At 40.1% G+C, this 24,126-nt stretch overlaps 1 protein-coding gene across 2 annotated transcripts in view; it reads right to left on the minus strand.

The window, feature by feature from the left end:
- Positions 1-24,126, minus strand: part of LOC140736808 (dihydropyrimidine dehydrogenase [NADP(+)]-like) — an 888,868-nt gene that overhangs the window by 487,010 nt on the left and 377,732 nt on the right. For both annotated transcript variants that reach the window (XM_073062742.1, XM_073062741.1), the window contains exons 7-8: positions 12,440-12,521; positions 10,013-10,100 (exon numbers count right to left, since the gene is read on the minus strand). In XM_073062742.1, the coding sequence (XP_072918843.1) occupies positions 10,013-10,100; positions 12,440-12,521 (170 nt within the window). The remainder of the gene's footprint in view (positions 1-10,012; positions 10,101-12,439; positions 12,522-24,126) is intronic.

Here is a 24,126-nt window from a genome sequence, read left to right on the forward strand (position 1 = left end):
CCCACAGTTCTAAAGGAACATCCTCTCAACACCCACCTGCCCAGGTTCCTCAGAATCTGATAAGGGTGGTGCAGCAGTAAAGCCACCTCCTCTCAGCACCAGTGACCCTGGTTCAGTCCTGACCTCATGTGTTGACTGTGTGGAGCTAGCTGTAAGTTTTCTTTGCGACCTGGTGATTTCCGGTGGGTGCTTTGGTTTCTTCCCACATCGCAAATATACGATGATTGACACTTTCGATTGTCCCCTGTGTGTAGCTGAATGGCACAGTTATAGAATCATGGAGTACTATGGCAGAGAAGGCCCTTCAGCCCATCTAGTCCATGCCAAACCTGCATCTTCCCCATACACGTAATTATCCAAACTTCTCTTAATCACTGAAATTAAATTCTCATCCGGCACTCATTCCACAATCTCACAACCCTCTGAGTGAAGAGGTTCTCCCTCACGTTCCCCAAAATATTTCACTTTTCACTTTAGTTCTAAACTCACCTAACTTCAGTAAAAATAGGCTGCTTGCATTTACTCTTATACCCATCATAATTTTGTATAACCTCTGTCAAATTTCCCATCATTCTCCTACACTCCAGGGAATAAAATCCTAATCTACTCAACCTTCCCCTATAACTCTAGTCCTCAAGTCTCGGCACTCTCTCAATCTTACTCACATCTTTCCTGTAGAAAGGTGACCAAGTTAGGCCTCATCAATGTCTCATACAACTCCAACACACAGTCAGATGAATATAGGAGAAGTTTTCTGGCAAGGCCAGAGAATACAAAATCAACTAAGTATAACAGGGTCCAAATGATAGGTCTCAGTCTGAAACGTCGACTGTTTATCCATTTCCATAAATGCCACCTGACCTGCTGAGTTCCTCCAGAATTGTGTGTGATTTTACAGCACCTGCAGAATCTCGTGTGTTCAGTATAACAGGGTGGTTGGTGCTCAGCACAGACTCAATGGGCTAAAGGGCTTGTTTCCTGCTATATCTCTCCAATGATACTAACATTATTCTCTCAAACTCCAGAGAGCCGATGCCACACCTGCTTGACCCTCATTCAAAAAATAACTCCTCCAGCTTGGTACTCAGTAACATACTATTGGATTCACATTCTAGAATAAAGACAGCAAATTCCAGAAATGCAGAAATGGCATTGGTTAATAAGCCATTTGATTACCAGATTAGACACAAGAGATGACTGAGGATAAGGAGGGAGGGAAAGGGAGAGAGGGAGAGAGAGCAAGGGGTAGAAGGGGAGATGGAGGAAGGGGGGAGAGGGAAGGAGAGAGGGAAAGAGGGGAGAGAAGGGGCCAGGGAATGGGATAAAGAGAGAGGATGTGAGGGAGAGGGAGCAAGGGGTAGAAGGGGAGGAGGAGAATGGGAAGGGGAGATGGAGGGAGGGCAGAGAGGGAGGGAGAGCAGGAGAGGGGAGGAAGAGGGAGGGAGGTGAGGGAGCGAGGAGAAGGATAGGGAGAGGGGAGCAGGCAAAGGGGAGAGAGGGGGAAGGGAGTGAAAGTGAGAGGAGATGAGGGAGAGGGAAGAAGTAGAGGGAGAAGGGAGCAGGGGAGGGGGAGAAGGGCAGGAGAAGGGGAAGGGGAGATGGAGAGAGGGAGGGAAGAGTAGGGAGAAGGAGGGAAAGGAAGAGAGGGTGGAAGGGAGGGAAAGAGAGAGGAGTGAAGGAGAGGGAGAGCGGGGAGAAGGAGAGAGAGAGGGAAGCAGGGGAGGAGAAGGGGAGGGGGAGGTAGAGGGAAAGGAAACGCGAGAGGGAAGGGAGGGAAGAGAGAGGGAGTGAGAAAGAGAGAGAGAGAGAGAAAAAGGTGATGCTTAATTAATATGGCAGCTGGAAAACTTCACATTAGAAATGGCTAATTCTAAAACTAACAGGAAAAGTGAGTTATATTAAATTGTTGCATTAGATATTAAGATCTTCACAAACTGAAATTTGGTTGAACAAATTCCATCATGACAAGTTGTAAGTTGCTTCATTAAATGTTAATTAGCAGGCTATCAGACCTTGACCATGTAAAACTCCAAATCTCCTTCAGAGAAGCAAAGGTACAACTTCAGCCCCATGTTTGCTTTTAGAGCTGGCAAAGAATCAATAAGTACGCTATTTATATTCTAATATACAAATACCAAAAATATTGTCAGGCCTTGAGATTAATTACAATATAGTACATTTCCCTCTACTTATAGCTTAAGTAAAATAGGCCCAATGGCCACAACATCTGCTATGATCCACTAAGACAGGAAAAAGTATAACCTGGCCATTTCAGAGATTTGCCAACAGATACCAGCATTAAAAATAAACACAAATTAGTAATCATAGAACAATGTGCTGGCTAACTTCAAATACTTAAGTAAATTTGGAAGTAACGATATTTACATCTGCCTTTACAAAGTTTCAAAAATATATTATTGTATTTAGCAGAAAAGATAAACTACTAGAAACTATAGGTGCTATTTTCACCTATGTGAATCCACTTTAAATATATTATGCAACATTTACCGAGTTGCCTTCTTGTTAACTTGTCTAACAAAATTAGTGGGACCATGGTTAGAAATAAAAGTTAGAAAGCCACTATGTAACTGAATACATTTCATGACCTCTGCTGCTGAGTTACTAATGAAGCAGCTTTATTGTTGAAATGTAGAAAATGCATTTGTGTACTAGATTCCTTAAACCACAACATGATAATGACAAGATAATTGGCTACAAATCCTAATGTCTGGGACAATGGATCTTTTTTAATGTGATCTGCAATACACTTGAAGTTAAAATATAATTACTAAGTTCAATTGTGACTTCCATATATGGAGAAGCGAACAAAAAGGTGGGGAACTACTACTGCCCAGTTTCTCATGCAGGGTTTGAGATTGCGGTGAAACAGTTCATTCTTTCCCGCAGACTAACACCAGAGCACTGAAGGCATTTCATCATCATATTCCACATTCATTGAAAGATACCTCCTGAGATATGGGGAACAGACCTCATTTTCCAGGATGTCACCGTGGACCATTCTTGTGTTAAGACACCGCTGCATTATAGAGTAAGAGTGGTGGGGAACCTGTGATCTGCAGCTGCTAATGCAAGATCTTTTCTCATATATGCTTCAGTGGAGAAGTCAACTACGTCCTGGAACTTGCACTCTGAATGTGCAGATATGCACGCCTCAGCCATAAGACATGCCTCTGCATCTGAAGCTGGATTCACATTGGTTTAGTTGTGGGACTTGAATCATCTGACTTAAAGGTTATCATGATATGGCAGAGCCATGACTGATGCTTGAGTAAGCCAGTTAATGGCTGCATTTGCACTTACAAGTTTATTTTTTTATATACTGGCAATTAGTTTTCTGTCAATTAGTTTGATATTAATTATAGTGAGGATGGTTAAAATTGGTTAATAATTCAATAATAAAATGCAAAAAAAAAACACAAGCAAGATACTCGTCCAGAACTCCATGGCCTTATTTTAATCCCATTGCACATAGTGCTGATAGCTAGAGTCCTCTAATATTAGTCGCAGTTTACATTTTCCGTGCCGTTTTCATCTGCCTTTATCCAATTAGATGTGCATGTGCTTCGTTCTTCTTCTTTCAAAGGTATCCTAAACACTTACTGACAGGACCTACCAACAAATACCCTCCCAACAACACCCTGTCTGCAACCTCCCCTCCCACCACACACAGTCGCACACATACCTCTCACTTACGAACACAAACTTTTACCCACTCCTTCACCTCCTAAAATCCACTTCTGGTGTCTGTGCACTTATTGTGCAATCCCCAACAATGTTTCATCATGTTTCATTATTTCAATGCAAGCTAACTTTGTGTAAAGTGCGAAAACAATTATGCCGCAGTAAACATTTCTAATATTGAAATTAATGCTGGTCAATGGTCTCTCATTTTAATAGAAAAAGCTTTTAAGTAGTCTTATTATACATAAACAATATTAACAAAAGTACAGCTTTAGGCAAAATTTACATCAAGAAGTGCATTCTCTGTCCAAATGATACTCGTGCTATAAAAAGCCACCTGGGTTCCATTTAATATCTTCCCATATCAAAGGGATGAAACTGCCAGTCGAATTAAGGCTTAAATCAAAATACTGAGCAACCTTACTGTCAATGTCTAACAAGAAATTCTGACTTGCAAAGAGAAGAAGGGCACTGCTTCTGATCGGGAAACTATACAAAACACTGTTTTATAAGTTTATTCAAAATAAAACAGAATACCCCAAAAGAAAAATCAAATCTGAAGCTCCATGCAATCATTTCATAGCATTGTACATCATGTACCAAAAAAGCATCATCATCTGTTGCTATGCAACTGGCGTGCTATTATTTGTATCTATGTAAATACATGCAAATTTGTGAGCCTGCACATTGAGACGTTTGTGCATTAGGGCATGGAGTGAAGAATATCAATTCTACAGATTTCTAATAGCTGTTACATTTAAAAAAGAACACATTGCTGGCAGTGATGAAATGATAAATTCACCTGCTGGAGTCTGAATTTAAAATGTTTGTTTTCCTGCAATGTCTTCATAATTATTTGGGAGAAAATATATATATATATATTTTTTTTGCATTCTGTCCACACTCTTGTTTGGTTCAGAATGCTTGTGCTTGCCAGAGAACAACCTTGCCAAGCTGTTGTCATTCCACACCATGAGCCTCCAGAAGATCCTCCACATTTTTTAGCCATGAAAGATCTCCAACCACGCCCTACTCCTTCAGTGTCAGCAAGAAGACATGGCCACAATCATCATGAGGAAATGCTGGAGATGGATTGGGCACATGACAAGAAGATGAGGCAACTCCATCATCAAGGCGGCACTCCAATGGACCCCTGGTGGCAGAGGAAAATGTGAGAGACCAAAGACAATTTGGTGCTGTACCACAGAGGCAGAAATGAGGACCCTGGGGCACAATAGAGAAGATGGTCTAGGACAGAAAGAGATGGAAGACCTTCATTGCTGCCTTAAACACCATAACAGGCAGTAACTAATTAACGATTTGGAAGGAAGTTGGTAGCAAAACAAATTATTATAATATTTTACTAACTAACAAAAATATTCTTTCACATGAGCTCTAACTGATGAATTGGGGAAAAGTACTTAATCATTTGAAGTTTCCTGATATTCCAATTGGAAAGTAACATTGTTTGATTTCAAACATGTGATGGTATTACTGCCTATTTGATCTCCCTGTTGCAAATTTTAAAATATCTCATTGTTAGTGCCAAGTAGACTCTTCTATTTACTGAACAAGAGGATTGTCAATTTAGCAGCTAGACAAGCAGATGCAGATTATACAACTTCCAATTTAACAATTCTTTTTTTCAATACAGTCTCATGAATAAAGAAAGATGAGGGCATTAATGAAATTACAATTCCTGGTTTTATTTTTATAAAATGGACAGAACTTCTATACTGTGGTGCTTTGATGTTAACCTTTTGGACTGGGTGTACAATATTCAACTCGTGTCAAGAAGGAATTCCTCTTTATTTTTTAAAAATATATTTTATTGCTACATCCAATTACAACATTAAAATCAAAAGGTCAAGATTTCTTTCATTTACCGCAGCTTTTTTTTGCTGCTATGCAAAGGAATTTAATCAAAAAACATAATCGCTTCTCATAAAACAGCAAATGCATCTTCTGTGTGTGTGATGCGTTTACTAACAGGTGTTTCTGGATATGTGCAGTGGCATCAAGAGGCATTCAATACACGTTTTGACAGCACTTGCTTGAAATTAATTTGCGTGTTTGTGTGGGCCACGGTCGGTGTGATTCATTCATGCAGCAGCAGCTCTTTACACAGCAGGCAACCCAGGTCCTAGGCTCCTTAAAGAGGACCACCCAGATGAGATCTATGGACTCTGGTGCATGGAATCTCCTGTGGGCACATGCCCATTGAGGTTTTTTCACACCCCATTTTTTTTTCTTCCTTGCTGGGGTTCTTATGTTATGTCCCAAGATCTCCCCAGCAAACCATTTCCACCCCTTCCTAGTCAGTTATTTACAATTCTGACTCCTATCTTTGGCACAGTGATCCCCAAGGTCCTATCCCAATGTATAGTTCAGGCCTCTCTATAAACCACCCAATCTTCTGTGCTAGCTCTGTACTGAGGAACAAAAGAAAGGAAGGCCTCATTGTGTGTTGAATCATTTCAAGTTCAATAATATGGAATTGAATATTGCTGTGTGAGTTCCACTTTGAAATAATATATTGGCCCAGATCTCTGATTTAACACACCTAATTAATTGTCACACTATGCAAAGTGATATGCAAATTGAAATCCTTTTCTTTGTTCCTTGAATTGCAAGAAATTAACTTTACATTACACACAAAATGCTGGAAGAAATCAAGTTGTGTCTACGAAGAGAAACAAATAGTCACCATTTTGGACCAAGACGCCATCAGAACTAATGATGGGTCTCAGCCCAAAACATTGACTTGATGTTAAATGATGCGAAATGATGTTAATCCAGATTTCCAGCATTTGGAGTCAAAACAAACATATATCACTTTTTCAGTAAGCTCCAGAGATGCCTAGAAAATGAGTACAAGCTCAAGGAGAATAACTGTGATAGGGCAGGAATATGGAGTGGAAGAAGACGAATAGCATTGATCTTGATTGATCTTGTATAATTGCAGGGCTGGTGAGAATGGCTGTGTGGGCTATTCCTTCTCCTATTTGTTTAGCTCTGATTCACTCCTGATATATGGTACCTAACCTGGGGTCCAGTGATCCCTTGCTTAATGGTGTTGATCCATGGCATAAAACGTGGTGGGAGCCACTGGCTTAGATGCTAATAAAACAATACACAATATGCAGCTCTGCTCCTCTGCGGAGTTTTTTTTTGTTCCAGACACTTGTTATCAACATTGTCACTGAATATTATTTTTCTGGTTTGCATGATAGATGCCAATAATTCAGTCATGTTGATTTTAATAAAACGCCATGGGAAGATGCACTGGCTGCATTTTTTTAAAAAACTACATACATTATCTGTGTCTGACAAACCTTTCAGCAGATTTGTGATCCCATTTGTCACATGTTCCATTTCATTTAGTTAATTCAAACAAAGGTGCTTAAATCTCTAATTTAGAGGAAAGAAGCAATACCTATGGAATAATAAATCATTTCTTGCAAATCCTTCCTGCAGCATTGAGGCTACTACTCATTAATCAAGTAATGCATCAATGCCATAACATTTCTTCTGCTCAGAAGACAGACACTTCATTTTGATTCTAAACTTTTATTTAGTAGATGCTTCCTGACCCAACCACTTGTGCAGAATTAAAGAGCGACTAGTTTTCATTACGAATCAAGTATCTGTTTTCTTGAACTGCATAATGCTTAATTAATTCCTGTAATATTACAAGCAGCTACTGCACAGTACTCTAAACTATATCAACTGTTGGAGAAATTCATATTTTTCAACATGTGCCTTTGGCATGCAATAAATTAAAAATTATTTTTACTATTTCAACAATGACTGGCTTTAAATTTGAAAGAGATGTTAGATGGAGTATCTTCAAAACATTGAAATGTTTTGCAGAAGTTCATTCTGATGGGTTTTGACTGGTTCAAAATCTTATTTTTTCTATATTTGATATTTTGCTAAATTAAATTGACTCACACTGATGCTTTTCCTCCAAGCAGACCACAGCCTTATTGTAGGGTTTGGAGGCTTGGAGAGCTATGTTCGCTGGAGTCAGGACTTTATGCTTTGACTCTTAGTAGAGTCACCCATGCCAAATAGGTCAAAGGGTAGAGGCCAGACTAAGAGTGGTCCACCGGTCCTCCAGGTTCAGGGGTTCAGCTCAGGGCTAACAACCCTGACTGGTAAAACAAAACTGCTATGGAAACAGCAATGGAGAATCGTTCCTCATCTGAGTGTGACAGTACCCCTGAGTCTCCACCTGGGACTTGCATGACCAACAGTAGTATAAACTGAGCTACAGACACAATGAAGGAAGCCCTGAACACTGCCAGAGATGGAGGATCTTCATTGCTGCCCCAAAAGCCAGCAGCGAAAAGGTCAGTAGGTAGGAAGGTACAGTGATGTTTTTAAAATATTCTAGAATAAATGACAAAGCTTTTAGATGTTTCTGTTATAATATCATTAATAAATGATGGAGGAATTGAGGTCCTGAAAATTTCAGGAGAAATCAGCACCTGTAAAATCATGTTAAGTCTTGGTTGTGTGGAAGACTTATTATGGGATTTAAAGAGGCCATTCAGCTCACTGGATCCGACTCCCACTGAAACAATCCCACCACACTCCCCATCTCTCTTGCATCTTTTTTTTTAAACACACATGCCCATCCACTCCTCCTTAGTTCCTTTGCCATTTACCTACATTAAGGATAATTCATGACTCTTTACTGTTTATTTATGTAGGATTTTGGATATTAGGTGAAGCCAGAACAGCTGGATAAAACACACATGCATTGAACGTACAGGCTCTACACCAGCAAAATACAAGGATAGTACTGAACCCAGAACTCAAGAGCAATGAGTCAGCACTATTGACTAATGTGTCCCTCTGATACCTATTTGGATTATATAAGCATTTGTTTATTCAGTACTGCTGAAAACCCAAGGATGAGGTACTGCTGAAGGTCTTTCCAAGTTCCTCTAACTACATCTGGGATTCCACTGCCTGCACTATTCAGAGATTTAAGCATTGATACTTACAACTGAAATGGCAGAGCAAACTTAACGGGCTGAGTTGCTTAATTCTGCTCCTAAGCCTTATGGTCATAAATGGCATTCTCAAATGGATCTTTAAATGGATTTTCTGCATCTATATTTACTCAGGAGATGGACTGATTAACAGTTAGGCATGGATTAGATGGGCTGAAGGGCCTTTCACTGTGGTATAGAGTTTTAGGATTCCAAGTAGCCAGAAGATTGCTGATTGTATCATGCACCTGTGCCTCTACACTAGCTGGAGAGCTTACAGTTGCACTAGGAAACACAGGTTGCTGCAAGAAAATTGACGAGTTTTTCCTGTAACATCTGTTGTTTCTGAAACTGCAAAACACTACAGAAGGTGTATGACAATTACTCAATTATTTTAGAATTTTTAAAAATAGTATTAAGAAGATTAATAACAGTATTTTAACACTGTGACTTTCTAGAGTATTAAATGGAATCAAATTACTCTTTTTGTTGCTTCATCATCTAACTTTAGATATTTATTCTTACAGAAACATCTGCATTGGTAAAAATTGGCTTAATTCGAGTTAAACATTTTACAACTGAAAACTTATTTATTTATTGAGATACAGTATGAAATAAGCCTTTCCAGCCCTTCAAGTGATGCTACCTAGCAACCCCTAATTTAACCCTAGCCTAATCACAGAACAATTTTAAATGGGCATTTAACCTAGTCTTTGGGCTATGAGAGGAAACCAGAACACCCAGAGGAAACCCACGTGGCCAGGGGAGAATGTACAAATTCCTTACAAGCAGCGGTGTTGAAAGAAAATGACAGAAAAATCATTATTTGAGAACTAATATTGTCATAAGACATGCTGTTCAATATTTTTCACCCTATTGAAACAATCATATTATTTGATAACATGATAAAGCTTTTCAAAAAAATCATTTTGAATGTCATGGAAATCTGCTCATTAGCTTCTTCATTGCTGAAATTATGTCACAATAACAGACATAGCTTGCTTATGATGGTGAAAGGTCAATGTACAACATGTCAGTCGTTAAACCATAAGCCCCAGCATGATTAGACCTGAAGTCAAGTTTTAGTTGTGTAAAACTATCTGACATACAAGAGATATTTTGCTGGTAACACCTGAGTCTTAAATTTCATTTGGTTTTCTTGTTGAACAAACATTCATGATAAGCTTTAAGAAGTCTACTCTCAATTCAAAATAACAAACCTATAACCAGCCAAAGAGTTGCACACCTGGACAGCCAAATCTAGTGCAAGCGAGGGTAAACAGTAACGGTAAAGCTCATGCACATACCTATACCAATGAAGACTGCCTTGTAACCATCTTCCTTTAAGGATTCCAGAGTCATTCCATCAATCCCCAGACCTTTACCATGGACAATCTAACAAAAGAACAAACAAATACTGATCATATGTTTTAGTGTGCATGCATGCCTGCTTTAAAATTGAAACCATGCTTCACTTTTATAATTTTATTATTTTATATCTGTGCTTTAGTTTTACACAAGTCATAGATTAATAGAGAAAGAAAGTGCCTTTAGCCTACTCAGTCAGCCCTGACCATGAAGCACCTTTTGATAATAATCCTATATTACTCCCATTTTTCAAGTTCCCCTTTTCCCCTTAACTCCCCCCAGATTCTACCACTCGACTGCGCGCTTGGATCAGTTCATCTACCAACCAATGCAGTTTGGGATGTGGGAAGAAACTGAAGCACTGGGAGGAAACCCACATGGTCTATCCTTATTTAAAACACTTTGTTTGAATAATAATGTTCAAAATCTCAAATGCAAAGGTTTAATATACTTTTTTTCATATTGAAGCATGTTCAGTGATTGCTATCTTCAAGGCTTAAAGCACTTAATCTGAAAATGAATTGAAGGTTATATGGTTGATTTAATCCAATAGTTTTCTGGTTATCAAAAATTTGTTCCCCATGTGAAAGACATGCTTAATGGGTTTAATGTTGGCCCATGGCCTCCTCTTGTGCCAACAATCCACCCCCTCCTTCCTTTATGCCCCACTCTGGCTTTTTTGCCTCTTCTTACCTGTCTATTACTTCCTCCTAGGCCCCCTCCTCCTTCTCTTTCTCCTAGAGTCCACTCTCCTCTCGTATCAGATTCCTTTTTTTCCAGCCCTTTTCTTTTCCCACCCACTTGGCTTCTCCTATCACCTTTTAGCTAGCCTCCTTCCCAATCTCCAAACCTTTTTATTCTGGCATATTCCCCTCAACTCAAAGGATCAGCCATGATTGAAAGGAGGAGCAGACTAATTCTGCACCTGTGTCTTATGGTCGCCCATTTCAGTCCTGAAGAAGGGTCTTGGCCCAAAACGTCGAGTGCTTGTTCATTTCCATGAATGCTACCTCGACTGCTGAGTTCCTCCAGCAGTTTGTGAGTGTTGCTTTGGATTTCCAGCATCTGCAGATTCTCTTGTGTTTATGCTTAATGGGTGATGTGGGATGAGCCAACATGTTCTGTTTATTGGTTCCCCATTGTAATATTCCACTGCATAAGGTCCAAAGCATGTCAGAGATCTTCAGAATCAGAACCAAATTTATTATCACTGATATATGATGTGAAGTTTGTTGCTTTATGATGTAAAAATTACTACAAATTACAAGAACAAATAAAGTTGTCAAAATAAAAGAATAAGGGAATAGTTAGAGTGCATGGGATCACATACCATTCAGAAATCTGACGGCATGGGGGAAGAAACATTAAACTATTGAGTGTAGGTCTCCGGGTTCTTCTATTTCTTCCCTGATGGTAATAACAAGAAGAAGGCATTACTCAGAAAGGGAGTGTCCTTAATTAGTGATGCCATCACTTTGAGACACCACCTCTTGAAAATGTGCTTGATGGTAGGAAGGGTGTGCTCATATAAACTGGCTGCATAGAGGCCTGTCCTTCAACTGTCCTGCCACTCCAGATCCAGTAAAGGTAGTTGGAGTGGTCAAGGGTCATACAGAAGAGTTTACCAGCAATGACAGTGAGGTTGGGAGCTTCATTTTGGAACTGGAAGAGGGAGTGAGGTGGTTGAAGAGGAAATTTAAGATCTCTGGAGTCGGGACATTGCTGGGGAGAGAGCAGAGAAAAGTGGGACTGTGATCATAACCAACCAGAGAGCTGGGGATGCCAAGGTCAATGACAGTGGTGAACAGTGGTCTCTGGCTTTGCTCTGGTGTGTTTATGAAGAGGGCTTTAAGTGAGTATTAAGTATATAATGTAAATACAGCCTTTGGCGACAACACATTGGAGCTAGTCACGTAGCTCCATTTTTACACTTTACATGCAGAATCAGGATAAGGAAGAAAAGATAACATTTTAAAGGGCAGGACCATTTGTAAGTCCTGTCCTTTAAAATTTTATCATTTCTTTCACATTCTAATTCTGTATGCAAAGTGTAAAATCCAGTTCAAAACAAACCCTGGTTAAAGCAAAATGCTAAATCTACCCAACATAGTAAGAAACTGTTCCACTCAAAAAATTAATTGCATGTGTGCAAGACACGACAGAAATATTGATTGCCCTTTTTCAGACTGGTTGCATTCAAAATATAGACAGACAAATGCTCAGAACTAAATCAGGTATCCTACCCAATTGAAACAATTGGCGACATTTAATTGTGCTTTATTAATGTGTGTGACATTTTGCTGTTAATCATCAGTAAACTTCAAGCCATTCTTCATTTTATTTTTTGCATGCACTTTGGTGGTTACCTTCACTCCAAGGTCTTTCATCAGCTTGATTTCAAACTTGACAACATCATAAGGCAATCTGAACTGAGGAATCTCAGATGTACTACAAAAAAGGAAAAGATATTTCATGATTCTCTAATTGCCATTAAAGCATCTTTTAATGCAGATCAATAATTCTCATTTGCTGTTATTTTACAGTTTGAATAGATTTATGGATAGGAGACAGAACAAAAAACAAAATATGGGTCAACAACCTTCTCTGGTGCTGTAGCAATGCTATGATAATATGTTATAAAGAATGACCATAATTTCTCTATATAATTTAAGCTTTCAAATGTAAAAACAGCAAATTTGATCTGAATCTTTATCTTAAAGCATCATCTTCATAAGATATTTATCAATTATGTTAAAAGGACATAATGTACTTTAAGTGTATACCTTATGATATCATCTTAATTTGCTTTAAGCTGATAAAAAAACATTAATCTGTCCTTCTAAAAAGCAGGTTTGATGATGCATTTGACAATTTTTTGATCTCTGAATGATATTATTTGTCAAGTAAGTTGCTGCATTGCACACAATAGTATACTCCTCTATTTCATAAAACTAGTTAACCAATCATTGAAGTTTGCAAAAGAATATCATTTGGTTTCGTGCATTTGTGCCACCTATGCTTACTACTTTGCGTTTTCCTCCATGGCTCTGGAATTTTTTTAGTTCTGAAGCACAAATCTTTTTAATGTTATCATTTAATCTTTTTCCACCATTTTTTTCAAACAGACCATTTCAGATCTTGGTGTTGAAAACCTTCTCATCTGGTTCTTTTGCAATTATCTTTATTCTGCATTTCCTAATTATCACTTCCAGGTAAGGTAAAGTCATCTGTGGAATAATACTCAAACATAGTGTGCTTTGGCATCAACAACAAATCATCTCTCAAGACCATCAATGTGATTGTTGTTATTTCACTCAGACTTTGCTGGTGCAAGTGGGAGGGGGGAGTGTCGATGCTTCTGCTGCTCCTTGTGCATGGGAGGGGAAGGGTTGATGCTTTTGTGTGGGACGTGGGTGGGGCTTTGGGTTTCTGATATTTCTGTCATTCATACTGTGTGTTTTTCTGCTTCATTGATAACTGTGAAGAGTAAGAATTTCAGACCGTGTACTGTATGCATTCTCTGATATTAAACTGAAGCATTGAACCATTGAACTTGATAATGTACAACTATTAATTTTGATTGTGTATAACATTACTACAATACAGCTTGATATTTGTAACTTTTTAATACTATATATATTAAACCATGCTCTGTGATTGTATTATTAAATAGTTGATATTTTAAACACATTTAATGAAGCCATTAATTTGATTAATTTGTTCACTGTAAGTACAGTATCACATTATGATCAGTCCAAAACTAATTTTATATGTTTACAATTAATCAACTTCATTATATTGGATTTAAACTTATTTGTAAACTACTAATTGGAAGCCTTTGATATACGAAATTAATTAGATAAGTGCACTGTTGTATGATATAGAACAACAGCTGCTTTCTTTATACAACACTGGACATGCTCAGAACCACATGCTGAGGGAATGGACACTTGGAACAGAAAATATACTAACAGCAATAGTAGCTTTACTTTCTGCCTCTTAAAGAAACCATTTGAAACTCCCAGCCTTTAAATCAATTTGTTACAAAGTCTATTGGATATATACACTCATTGGCCAGTTTATTAGTACTTTCTGTGCCTAATCAAGTGGTTACCAAGTGTATGTTCATGGTCTTCTGCTGCTGACACCCATCTACTTTAAGGTCCAGCATGTTGTCCATTTGGAGCTGCTCTTCTGCTCACCACTGTTGTAACGTGTGGTCCTGTGAGTTATTGTCACCTTCCTGACAGCTTGAAGCAGCCTGGCCAATCTCCTCTGATCTCTCTCATTAACAAGGCATTTTTCTCCACAAAACTGCCAATCACTGGATATTTTTGTTTGTTTGTTTCACTGTAAACTCTAAAACATATATGTCAAACTCAAGGCCCGCGGGCCAAATCCGGCCCATGGTGGAATTATCTTTGGCCCGTGAGAAAATATCTTAATTACTATTAAAGCTGGCCCCAGTAATCGAAGCGCCTATGGCGTATGATATGGCTAATGCTGAGTTTATTCAGGTACCAGGTTTTCAGGGTTTTTAGTGTTTATTCGGCAGTCTTGCTCAGCAGTCTTCTTCATAAGAAACGGAATTTGTAAAGTGAAACACTTCGTAGTTATAGCAGAGATTGAGACACATGAGAGCAGGCTGAAAAAACGGAGGCAACGAAAGCTGCGTTCGCACGCGTCCGACTGATCCGGCCCGCATGAAGCTGCATTTTGCTCAATCCGGCCCATGACCTAAAATGAGTTTGACACCCCTGCTCTAAAAGCTGTTGGGCATGAAAATCCCAGGAGATCAAAGGTTCAAAAACGGGTTCATTTCATTATCCAAGTATGCACACAGAATGCAGCTCCGAGATTCATTTTCTCCAAATAGCCATGTAATACAGAAAAAAAATGACAGTCATTGAAAGAAAAGACATCACCCCCTCCACCACATGGAAAAGATGAAGAAACAAAACTCTGAAACCCCCCCAACCCCTCCCTTGCTCAAAAACTAACAGATCAACAGATCACCCGCCCAGGCACGACAGCTAAATCATCAAACCCCTAACCCCCAAGGCCCTCCCATGCAAAATAATACTCAGTGACAATAACATCAAACCCCCAACCCCTCACTTACCCAAAAAAGTAACACGTCGCCCACCCACCAATCAGCAACAAGAAAGAAAATGCAGAAAAACTGAAGGGGACCAATGTAAACTACAGTCCACACCAATAAAAACATGTCTCGGGATTTCAAAAACGTCCTCCGCTAGCATCGAGGCGAGCGACAGCTCCAACTCAGTCCTTCCGTGGGGCCTTCATCTGCCGAGACGCAGCCCCCCAAACTCCGGTCTGACACAGCCTCCCATGAAGATCAGCAGTTTCTGAGATACCCCAACTATCATTCCACAGTCAAAGTGACTACAATCACATTTCTTCACATTCTGATGTTTGGTGTGAGCTTGACTATGCTTGCATACTTTCATGCATTGAGTCACTGCCACATGATTGGCTGATTATGTATTAGCATTCTTCTTCTTCAGCTGCCCATCGATTTCGATGTTGACTGTGCTGGAAGTCTAGTCTCTGCAGGCACGTTTATGGGCCACAAGAACAGCATTGGATCGGCACTGTCCCCCACATCGGTTGCATTTGTGATTTGACTGGTCTAGCACCAAATGTCTGCGTTCATGACCTTTCTTCTGCCTTATCTCCTCAATAGCTGGGAATGACTTCTTGACAATGCAGTGCCAACTTGTTATTTGCATTAACAAGCAGGTGTACAGGTGTGCTTAATAAAGTGTACACTGGGTGTAGGCTTCTCCTCACGCTATGCTTTATATTATTGCTTTCCAAATGTGAGGGTAGTGGAGGGTGCATCAATTGAAATATTTCAACTTCGTTTTCAAATTCAAGGTTGCCCATTCCGGATTTGCCGGCAGCAGATGATGTTTCAAGTGCATGATATTTTGTGAAACATCCAGAGCTGTGATCAGGAAACCCTTGATGTCAGTAACTTGAAATGTTGGATGTCATATAGAGTTGCTTGCTAGCTTCAGAATCAGATTTAATATCACTGGCATAAGTCATGAAATTTGTTATATATATCTTATATAGTCATGGAGCACATCTGAATTCCACGTTATTGTTCTCATCAGACTTCATGCTGTATCTGTATTGTCAATGCTGATAATCAATCCTGTCGGTATCCCTGAAGATATTTTGCAGACAAAGCAGACTGCATGTACTCCTCTCAATAAATACAACATTGCTTTGTTAATCAACAAAAAAATTACAATGACACAGCCTCCTGGACTTACTTTCACCATGAACAGCCCAGTTTTTCTTTATTATTCATACAAATTTCTCTAGAGCAGGGGTTCCCAACCTGGGGTCCATTGACCATTTAGTTAATGGTAGGGATCCATGGCATACGTAAGGTTAGGTACCCCTGATTTAGATTCCCACTGGCTCAAGGCCAGTGAGGTGACTTTATGATGAGTGAAACCAAAGGAAATTGGAAACTTCCTAGTCATCGATTTTAAACAGCTTTCAATTCTTTATTCTCTCTACTTGAGGAACACCAATAATGCAGATACAATTAACATTTGAGATGGCAACCTCTGCTGCAGAAGACAGATGCTTTTTAATTACAGGGAATCTACTATACCCATCAATAGTGACGAGCAAATAATCACAGGAGTATATATCTGAGAAGTCAGCACTAAGTTTGATCTATGACCTTTAGGGTAATTTACATTTTATTGGTTGATTTTGTGTTAATCAACTAATCCATTCAGGGGACCGTAACTTCTTCCCTTTACAATTTTTAGATTTCATGATCCTTTGACAGGCTTTCTGAATAATACCCATAATACATTTCATTCATGACTACAGGATGACAGTGATTACCTCATAGCATGACAGATGAGGTGGGTTCAATTATAAGCTGGTTGTACATCTTCAGTAGCATGGGAGACATTATTGAAGTTAGCATTTTCAAAGTTCAAAGTACATTTATTATCAAAGTATGTATTCTGTATACAAGCCTGAGATTCATAAAGCCACAAATCAGTTTGAGATGTGACACTATATGCAGGGATAGATTTTAGCTTTGTGTTCAATGTCATTGTTATGGGCACTGCATTCACACTCACATAACTGCGAATGTTGCTCTGTAGCCTTTTCTTCATGGCTAGTGAGGCCGTTGTCGGCACCACCAATACGATAATAAGACCATAAGATATAGGAGCAGAAGTAGGTTATTCGGCCCATTGAGTCTGCTCTGCCATTCAATCATGGGCTGATCCAATTCTTCCAGTCATCCCCACTCCTCTGCCTTCACCCCATACCCTTTGATACCCAGCTAATCAAGAACCTATCCATCTCTGCCTTAAATAACACCTAATGACTTGGCCTCCACAGCCGCTCGCAGCAACAAATTCCACAGATTTACCACCCTCTAACTACAGTAATTTCTCCACATCTCAGTTCTAAATGGATGTCCTTTAATCCTGAAGTCTTGCCCTCTTCTCCTAGAATCCCCTACCATGGGAAATAACTTTGCCATATCTAACCTGTTCAGGCTTTTTAACATTCAGAATATGTCAATGAGATCTCCCCTCATTCTCCTGAACTCCAGGGAATACAGCCCAAGAGCTGCCAGACGTTCCTCAGACGGTAACCTTCTCATTCCTGGAATCATTCTCGTGAATCTTCTCTGAACCCTCTCCAATGTCAAATGCCAATGTGAAGAACTGACACAGTGTTGAAAATCAGTGGAATGAGATGCCACAAAACTTTCATCTATTTGAAAGTCACTTGCAATGAAAATATATTTCCAGAACTATCAAAGGCATGGTATTGCTATAAGAAAGCATTACAGTATATCTTCACTGAGCGAATCAAGTGACAGTGAGGATTGTGGAACCTTTTTTTCAAACATCAGCAAATACAAGTTTATCAGCTGTACTTTAATTGTCAAGCTGTGTTCACTTACAGTATTGTTCTAGATTAATCCTCCAGTCAGTGCAAAGACTAAAAGTCAGTTTCATCAGAAAAACTGTTAATCTCTGCATTAGTTCCAACACTTGCTACGCACCAGGTTTGCTGAATGACCCACTGGTGAAGTAACATGACTAACATTGTTTCCCCTTAATAATCTGCATTGCTGGGCTGCTTCCTTCACCATATTTTGTGTTCTGCAGGTATTTATTGTCTGTTTATGGCTTTAATTCAAATGCCCTACTCTGGACTTTGTTTATTTACTCTTCCAATCTTATCATCTTATATTACCCTGTGGTCTTTTTATCTCAATTGCTCTGTACTCTCAATGATCTTACTAATGGAAGTAGCCCAAACAGACTGATGCCCCATTCAAAGGATTCCCTTCAAAACTGCATCATTCAACAGTCCACGCTTTCAACGCTCACTCGAAAGCAGAAAAATCACATTTTGCATCACAGTGTCCCCAACACTGCAATAGTAATCAAGGAGTTTGCCTCTTGCCTTGTGAAATGGAGCACTATTGCACAATTGATAAAATGTCATTAATATCCAATAATTTTTCATTACCACAGTATAACATTGACATTTCTTTGGATATCATTTATTATTTCAAATTCTGTCACTGCTTATTCAAAACTGCAAAGCCATTTATCCCAGAGGGATAAACACAAGTGATGCTGCAGATGCCAGAAATCCGGAGTAACACACACACACACACACACACAAAATGCTGCAGGAACTCAGCAGGTCAATCAGCATCTACAGAGAGATATAAACAATCGGCATCTCAGGCCAAGACCCTTCATCAACCTTCTGTGCATGTTATCCCAGACGAACAAATCTGGGTGGTTCAGAATGCATGTCAAATGACACGAGTTAAGCATCTTAATGTCACCCAAAAACAATATTCGTTTTTTGGATATTAAATGCTATTGTTTATTTAAGTATATATTTTTGACACTGACTAGTCTGTATAGATATAAATTAATTTGATTCTGCGTTAAGATTCACTGCCACCTCAGCTATTACTGGTAATTGTCTGCAGGGTGACTCATATACATAGACAGCAAGAAAGGGTTTTGTGCACACAGCATTAATGATCAATAGTGAAAGTACGTTCATACATACAAAATACTCAAAATGACAAATGCTCACCTTCATCATGAATGTAAACTGACTGCTAAGTCCTTGATATTGTCGGTTAACTAGACAAGTTACCCTTTGTGCGATTGTCGGACAAATGTGTGCTGTTCTTATTAAAACGCTTGCTCTGAACTACACACGACCTTAGAAAGAGCACAGAACATAAAGCAGTACAGCACTAGATTGGCCTTTTGGCCCACAATGTTGTGCTGATGCCTTAGCCTACCTCAAGATCAATCTAACCCTGCCCTCCCACACAGCCCTCTGTTTTTCTTTCATCCATATGCCGATATAAGAGTCCCTTGAATACCATAGAAACATAAAAACATAAAAACATAGAAAACCTACAGCACATTACAGACCCTTTGGCCCATAAAGTTGTGTGGAACATGTCCCTACCTTAGAAATTACAAGTCTTTTCCTTAGCCCTCTATTTTTCTGAGCTCCATGTACCTATCCAAATGTCTCTTAAAAGACTCTATCATATCCACCTCCACCACCACTGCCGGCAGCAAATTCCATTCCATTACCCATCACTCTCTGAGTAAAAAACTTACCCCTGACATCTCCTCTGTACCTACTCCCCAGCATCTTAAACCTGTGTCCTCTCGTGGCAGCCATTTCAGCCCTGGGAAAAAGCCTCTGACTGTCAACATGATCAATGCCTCTTAATGTATTTGTCTCAATCACCACCCCTGGCAGCAATTTCCATATGCACACCATTCTCAGAGCGAAAAAAAAAACCCATCTCCACAATATCCTGCAGTAGGAGGGAGAACAACCAGAGGACGTGGTACATATTGGTACCAATAACATAGGTAGGAAAAGGGAAGAGGTCCTGAAAAAGGACTACAGGGAGATAAGGAGGAGGTTGAGGAGCAGGACTGCAAAGGTAGTAATCTCGGGATTACTACTGAGTCTCTGTGGGCGAAGGTTAGGAACAGGCAGAGGTGAATAACCTTACTGGGTGTGTTTTATAGGCCGCCCAATAGTAACAGGGATATTGAGGTGCAGATAGGGAAACAGATCCTGGAAAATTGTAATAATAACAGCGTTGGTGTGATGGGAGATTTTAATTTCCCAAATATCAATTGGCATCTCCCTAGAGCAAGATGTTTAGATGGGGTGGAGTTTGTTAGGTGTGTTCAGGAAGGTTTCTTGACATAATATGTAGATAAGCCTACAAGACGAGAGACTGTACTTGATTTGGTATTCAGAAATGAACCTGGTCAGGTGTCAGACTTCTCAGTGGGAGAGCATTTTGGAGATAGTGATCAAAATTTTAACTCCTTTACAATAGCATTGGAGAGAGATAGGAACAGATAAGTTAGAAAAGTGTTTAATTGTACAGGAAATTATGAGGCTACCAGGCAAGAAATTGGAAGCTTAAATTGGAAAAAGTTGTTCTCAGGGAGTAGTACGGAAGAAATGTGGCAAATGTTCAGGGGATAGTTGTGCGGAGTTCTGCATAGGTACGTTCCAATGAGACAGAGAAGTTATGGTAGGGTACAGGAACCGTGGTGTACAAAGGCTGTAATAAATCTAGTTAAGAAGAAAAGAAAAGCTTACAAAATGTTTAGAGAGCTAGGTAATGTTAGAGATCTAGAAGATTATAAGGCTAACAGGAAGGAGCTTAAAAAGGAAATTAGGAGGGCTAGAAGAGGCCATGAGAAGGCCTTGGTGGGCAGGATTAAGGAAAACCCCAAGGCATTCTACAAGTATGTGAAGAGCAAGAGCATAAGACGTGAAAGAATAGGACCAATCAAGTGTGACAGTGGGAAAGAGTGAATGGAACTGGAGGAAATAGCAGAGGTACTTAATGAATACTTTACTTCAGTATTCATTATGGAAAAGGATCTTAGTGATTGTAGGATTGTAGGATATGGAGCCAGTGATCATTAATGGAGAATGTGTGGAGCAGGTTAAGACCTACAAGTATCTGGGAGTACAGTTAGACGAGAAGCTAGACTGGACTGCCAACACAGATGCCTTGTGCAGGAAGGCACAGAGTCGACTGTACTTCCTTAGAAGGTTGGCGTCATTCAATGTCTGTAGTGAGATGCTGAAGATGTTCTGTAGGTCAGTTGTGGAGAGCGCCCTCTTCTTTGTGGTGGCGTGTTGGGGAGGAAGCATTAAGAAGAGGGATGCCTCACGTCTTAATAAGCTGGTAAGGAAGGCGGGCTCTGTCGTGGGCAAAGTACTGGAGAGTTTAACATCAGTAGCTGAGCGAAGGGCGCTGAGTAGACTACGGTCAATTATGGATAACTCTGAACATCCTCTACATAGCACCATCCAGAGACAGAGAAGCAGTTTCAGCGACAGGTTACTATCGATGCAATGCTCCTCAGACAGGATGAAGAGGTCAATACTCCCCAATGCCATTAGGCTTTACAATTCTACCGCCAGGACTTAAGAACGTTTTAAAAGCTATTATTAATGCTTTTTGAGATAGTGATTTAGATGCATATCATATTTTTTACTGAGTTAAGTATTGTATGTAATTAGTTTTGCTACAACAAGTGTATGGGACATTGGAAAAAAAGTTGAATTTCCCCATGGGGATGAATAAAGTATCTATCTATCTATCTATCTATCTAGTGCTGTCTTGCAGCAGACTAAAAGGCTTGAGCATGTAAATATTAAGAAAAAGGATGTGCTGGAACTTTTGGAAAGCATCAAGTTGGATAAGTCGCTGGGACCAGATGAGATGTACTCCAGGCTACCGTGGGAGGCGAGGAAGGAGATTGCTGAACCTCTGGTGAAGATCTTTGAATCATCAATGGGGATGGGAGAGGTTCTAGAGGATTGGAGGGTTGCGGATATTGTTCCTTTATTCAAGAAAGGGAGTAGAGATAACCCAGGAAATTATAGACCAGTAAGTCTTACTTCAGTGGTTGGTAAGTTGATGGAGAAGATCCTGAGAGGCAGGATTTATGAACATTTGAAGAGGTATAATATAATTAGGAACAGTCAGCCTGACTGAATTTTTTGAGGATGTGACTAAACACATTGAAGGTAGAGTAGTAGATGTAGTGTATATGGATTTCAGCAAGGCATTTGATAAGGTACCCCATGCAAGGCTTATTGAGAAAATAAGGAGGCAGGGGATCCAAGGGGATATTGCTTTGTGGATCCAGAACTGGCTTGCCCACAGAAGGCAAGGAGTGGTGTAGACAGGTCATATTCTGCATGGAGGTCGGTGACCAGTAGTGTGCCTCAGGGATTTGTTCTGGGACCCTTACTCTTCGTGATTTTTATAAATGACCTGGATGAGGAAGTGGAGGGATGGGTTAGTAAGTTTGCTGATGTCACAAAGGTTGGAGTTGTTATGGATAGTATGGAGGTCTGTCAGAGGTTACAGCGGGACATTGAAACGATGCAAAACTGGGCTGAGAAGAGGCGGATGGAGTTCAACCCAGAAAAGTGTGAAGTAGTTCATTTTGGTAGTTCAAATATAATGGCAGAATATAGTATTAATGCTAAGACTCTTGGCAGTGTGGGGGATCAGAGTGATCTTGCGGTCCGAGACCATAGGATGCTCAAAGCAGCTGCGCAGGTTGACTCTCTGGTTAAGAAGGCGTACGGTGCATTGGCCTTCATCAATCATGGAATTGAGTTTAAGAACCGAGCGGTAATGCTACAGCTATATAGGACCCTGGTCAGACCCCACTTGGAGTACTGTGCTCAGCTATGGTCGCCTCACTACAGGAAGGATGTGGAAACCATAGAAAGTGTGCAGAGGAGATTTACAAGGATGTTGCCTAGATTGGGGAGTATGCCTTATGAAAACAGGTTGAGTGAACTCTGCCTTTTCTCCTTGGAGCGACGGAGGATGAGAGGTGACCTGATAGAGGTGTATAAGATGACGAGAGGCATTGATCGTGTGGGTAGTCAAAGGCTTTTTCCCAGGACTGAAATGGTTGCCACAAGAGGACACAGGTTTAAAGTGCTGGGGAGTAGGTACAGAGGAGATGTCAGGGGTAAGCTTTTTACTCAGAGAGTGGTGAGTGTGTGGAATGGACTGCCGGCAACGGTGGTGGAGGCGGATATGATAGGGTCTTTTAAGAGAGTTTTGGATAGGTACATGGAGCTTAGAAAAATAGAGGGCTATGGGTAAGCCTAGTAATTTCTAAGGTAGGGACATGTTCGGCACAAGTTTGAGGGCCGAAGGGCCTATATTGTGCTGTAGGTTTTCGATGTTTCTTTGTTTTCTATGTTTTCTCTAACATCAGATCTATTCTTTCTTCCCAATACCATAAAATTATGCCCCTTTGTATTAGCCATTTCTGCCCTGTGAAAAAGTCTCTGGCTGTCCACTTGATCAATGTCTCTTATCATCTTGTACACCTCTATCAAGACATCTCTCACTCTCCTTCTCTCCAAAGAGAAAAGCCTTTGCTTGCTCAATCTATCCTCATGAGGAGAATCTGTGGAATACATTGGTGCAAATGACTGTTGAGGCCAAGTCATTGAGTATATCTAAAGCAGAGGATTTTGATTAGTAAGGGTGTCAAAGGCTATGGGGATTAGGCCAGGAAAATAAATCAGCCATAATCGAAATTTGGAGCACATTTGATGGGCTGAATGGCCTAAATCTGTTCCTGTGTCTTATGCATTTCTGCCACTTCACAGCACGATGCCACTGGTCAGCACCACAGCATGCCTGCAGGAATTGCAGCCAAGTTTGAGGCTTTTACTGGCTTGTGCCAATCTGTGGGCATGAGCAAGTTCTGTGTTCCTGGCGACCTTGCAGCAGATGGCAAAGCTTGGCATTCTCCTCTCCGCTGATTCAGATTCTGAGAAAGGCAAGTTACCGCAGTCAGTCCCAGCTGGGTATGCAGAGGCTGCAGAACTGGCTCATGGCAGCTTGGTAGGTGGGACCAAAAGGGCGAAGTGGGCTCCTGATCACCTTGGCATG

The sequence above is a fragment of the Hemitrygon akajei genome, chromosome 12 (genome assembly GCF_048418815.1).
Source record: "Hemitrygon akajei chromosome 12, sHemAka1.3, whole genome shotgun sequence".
Taxonomy (NCBI): Eukaryota; Metazoa; Chordata; class Chondrichthyes; order Myliobatiformes; family Dasyatidae; genus Hemitrygon; species Hemitrygon akajei.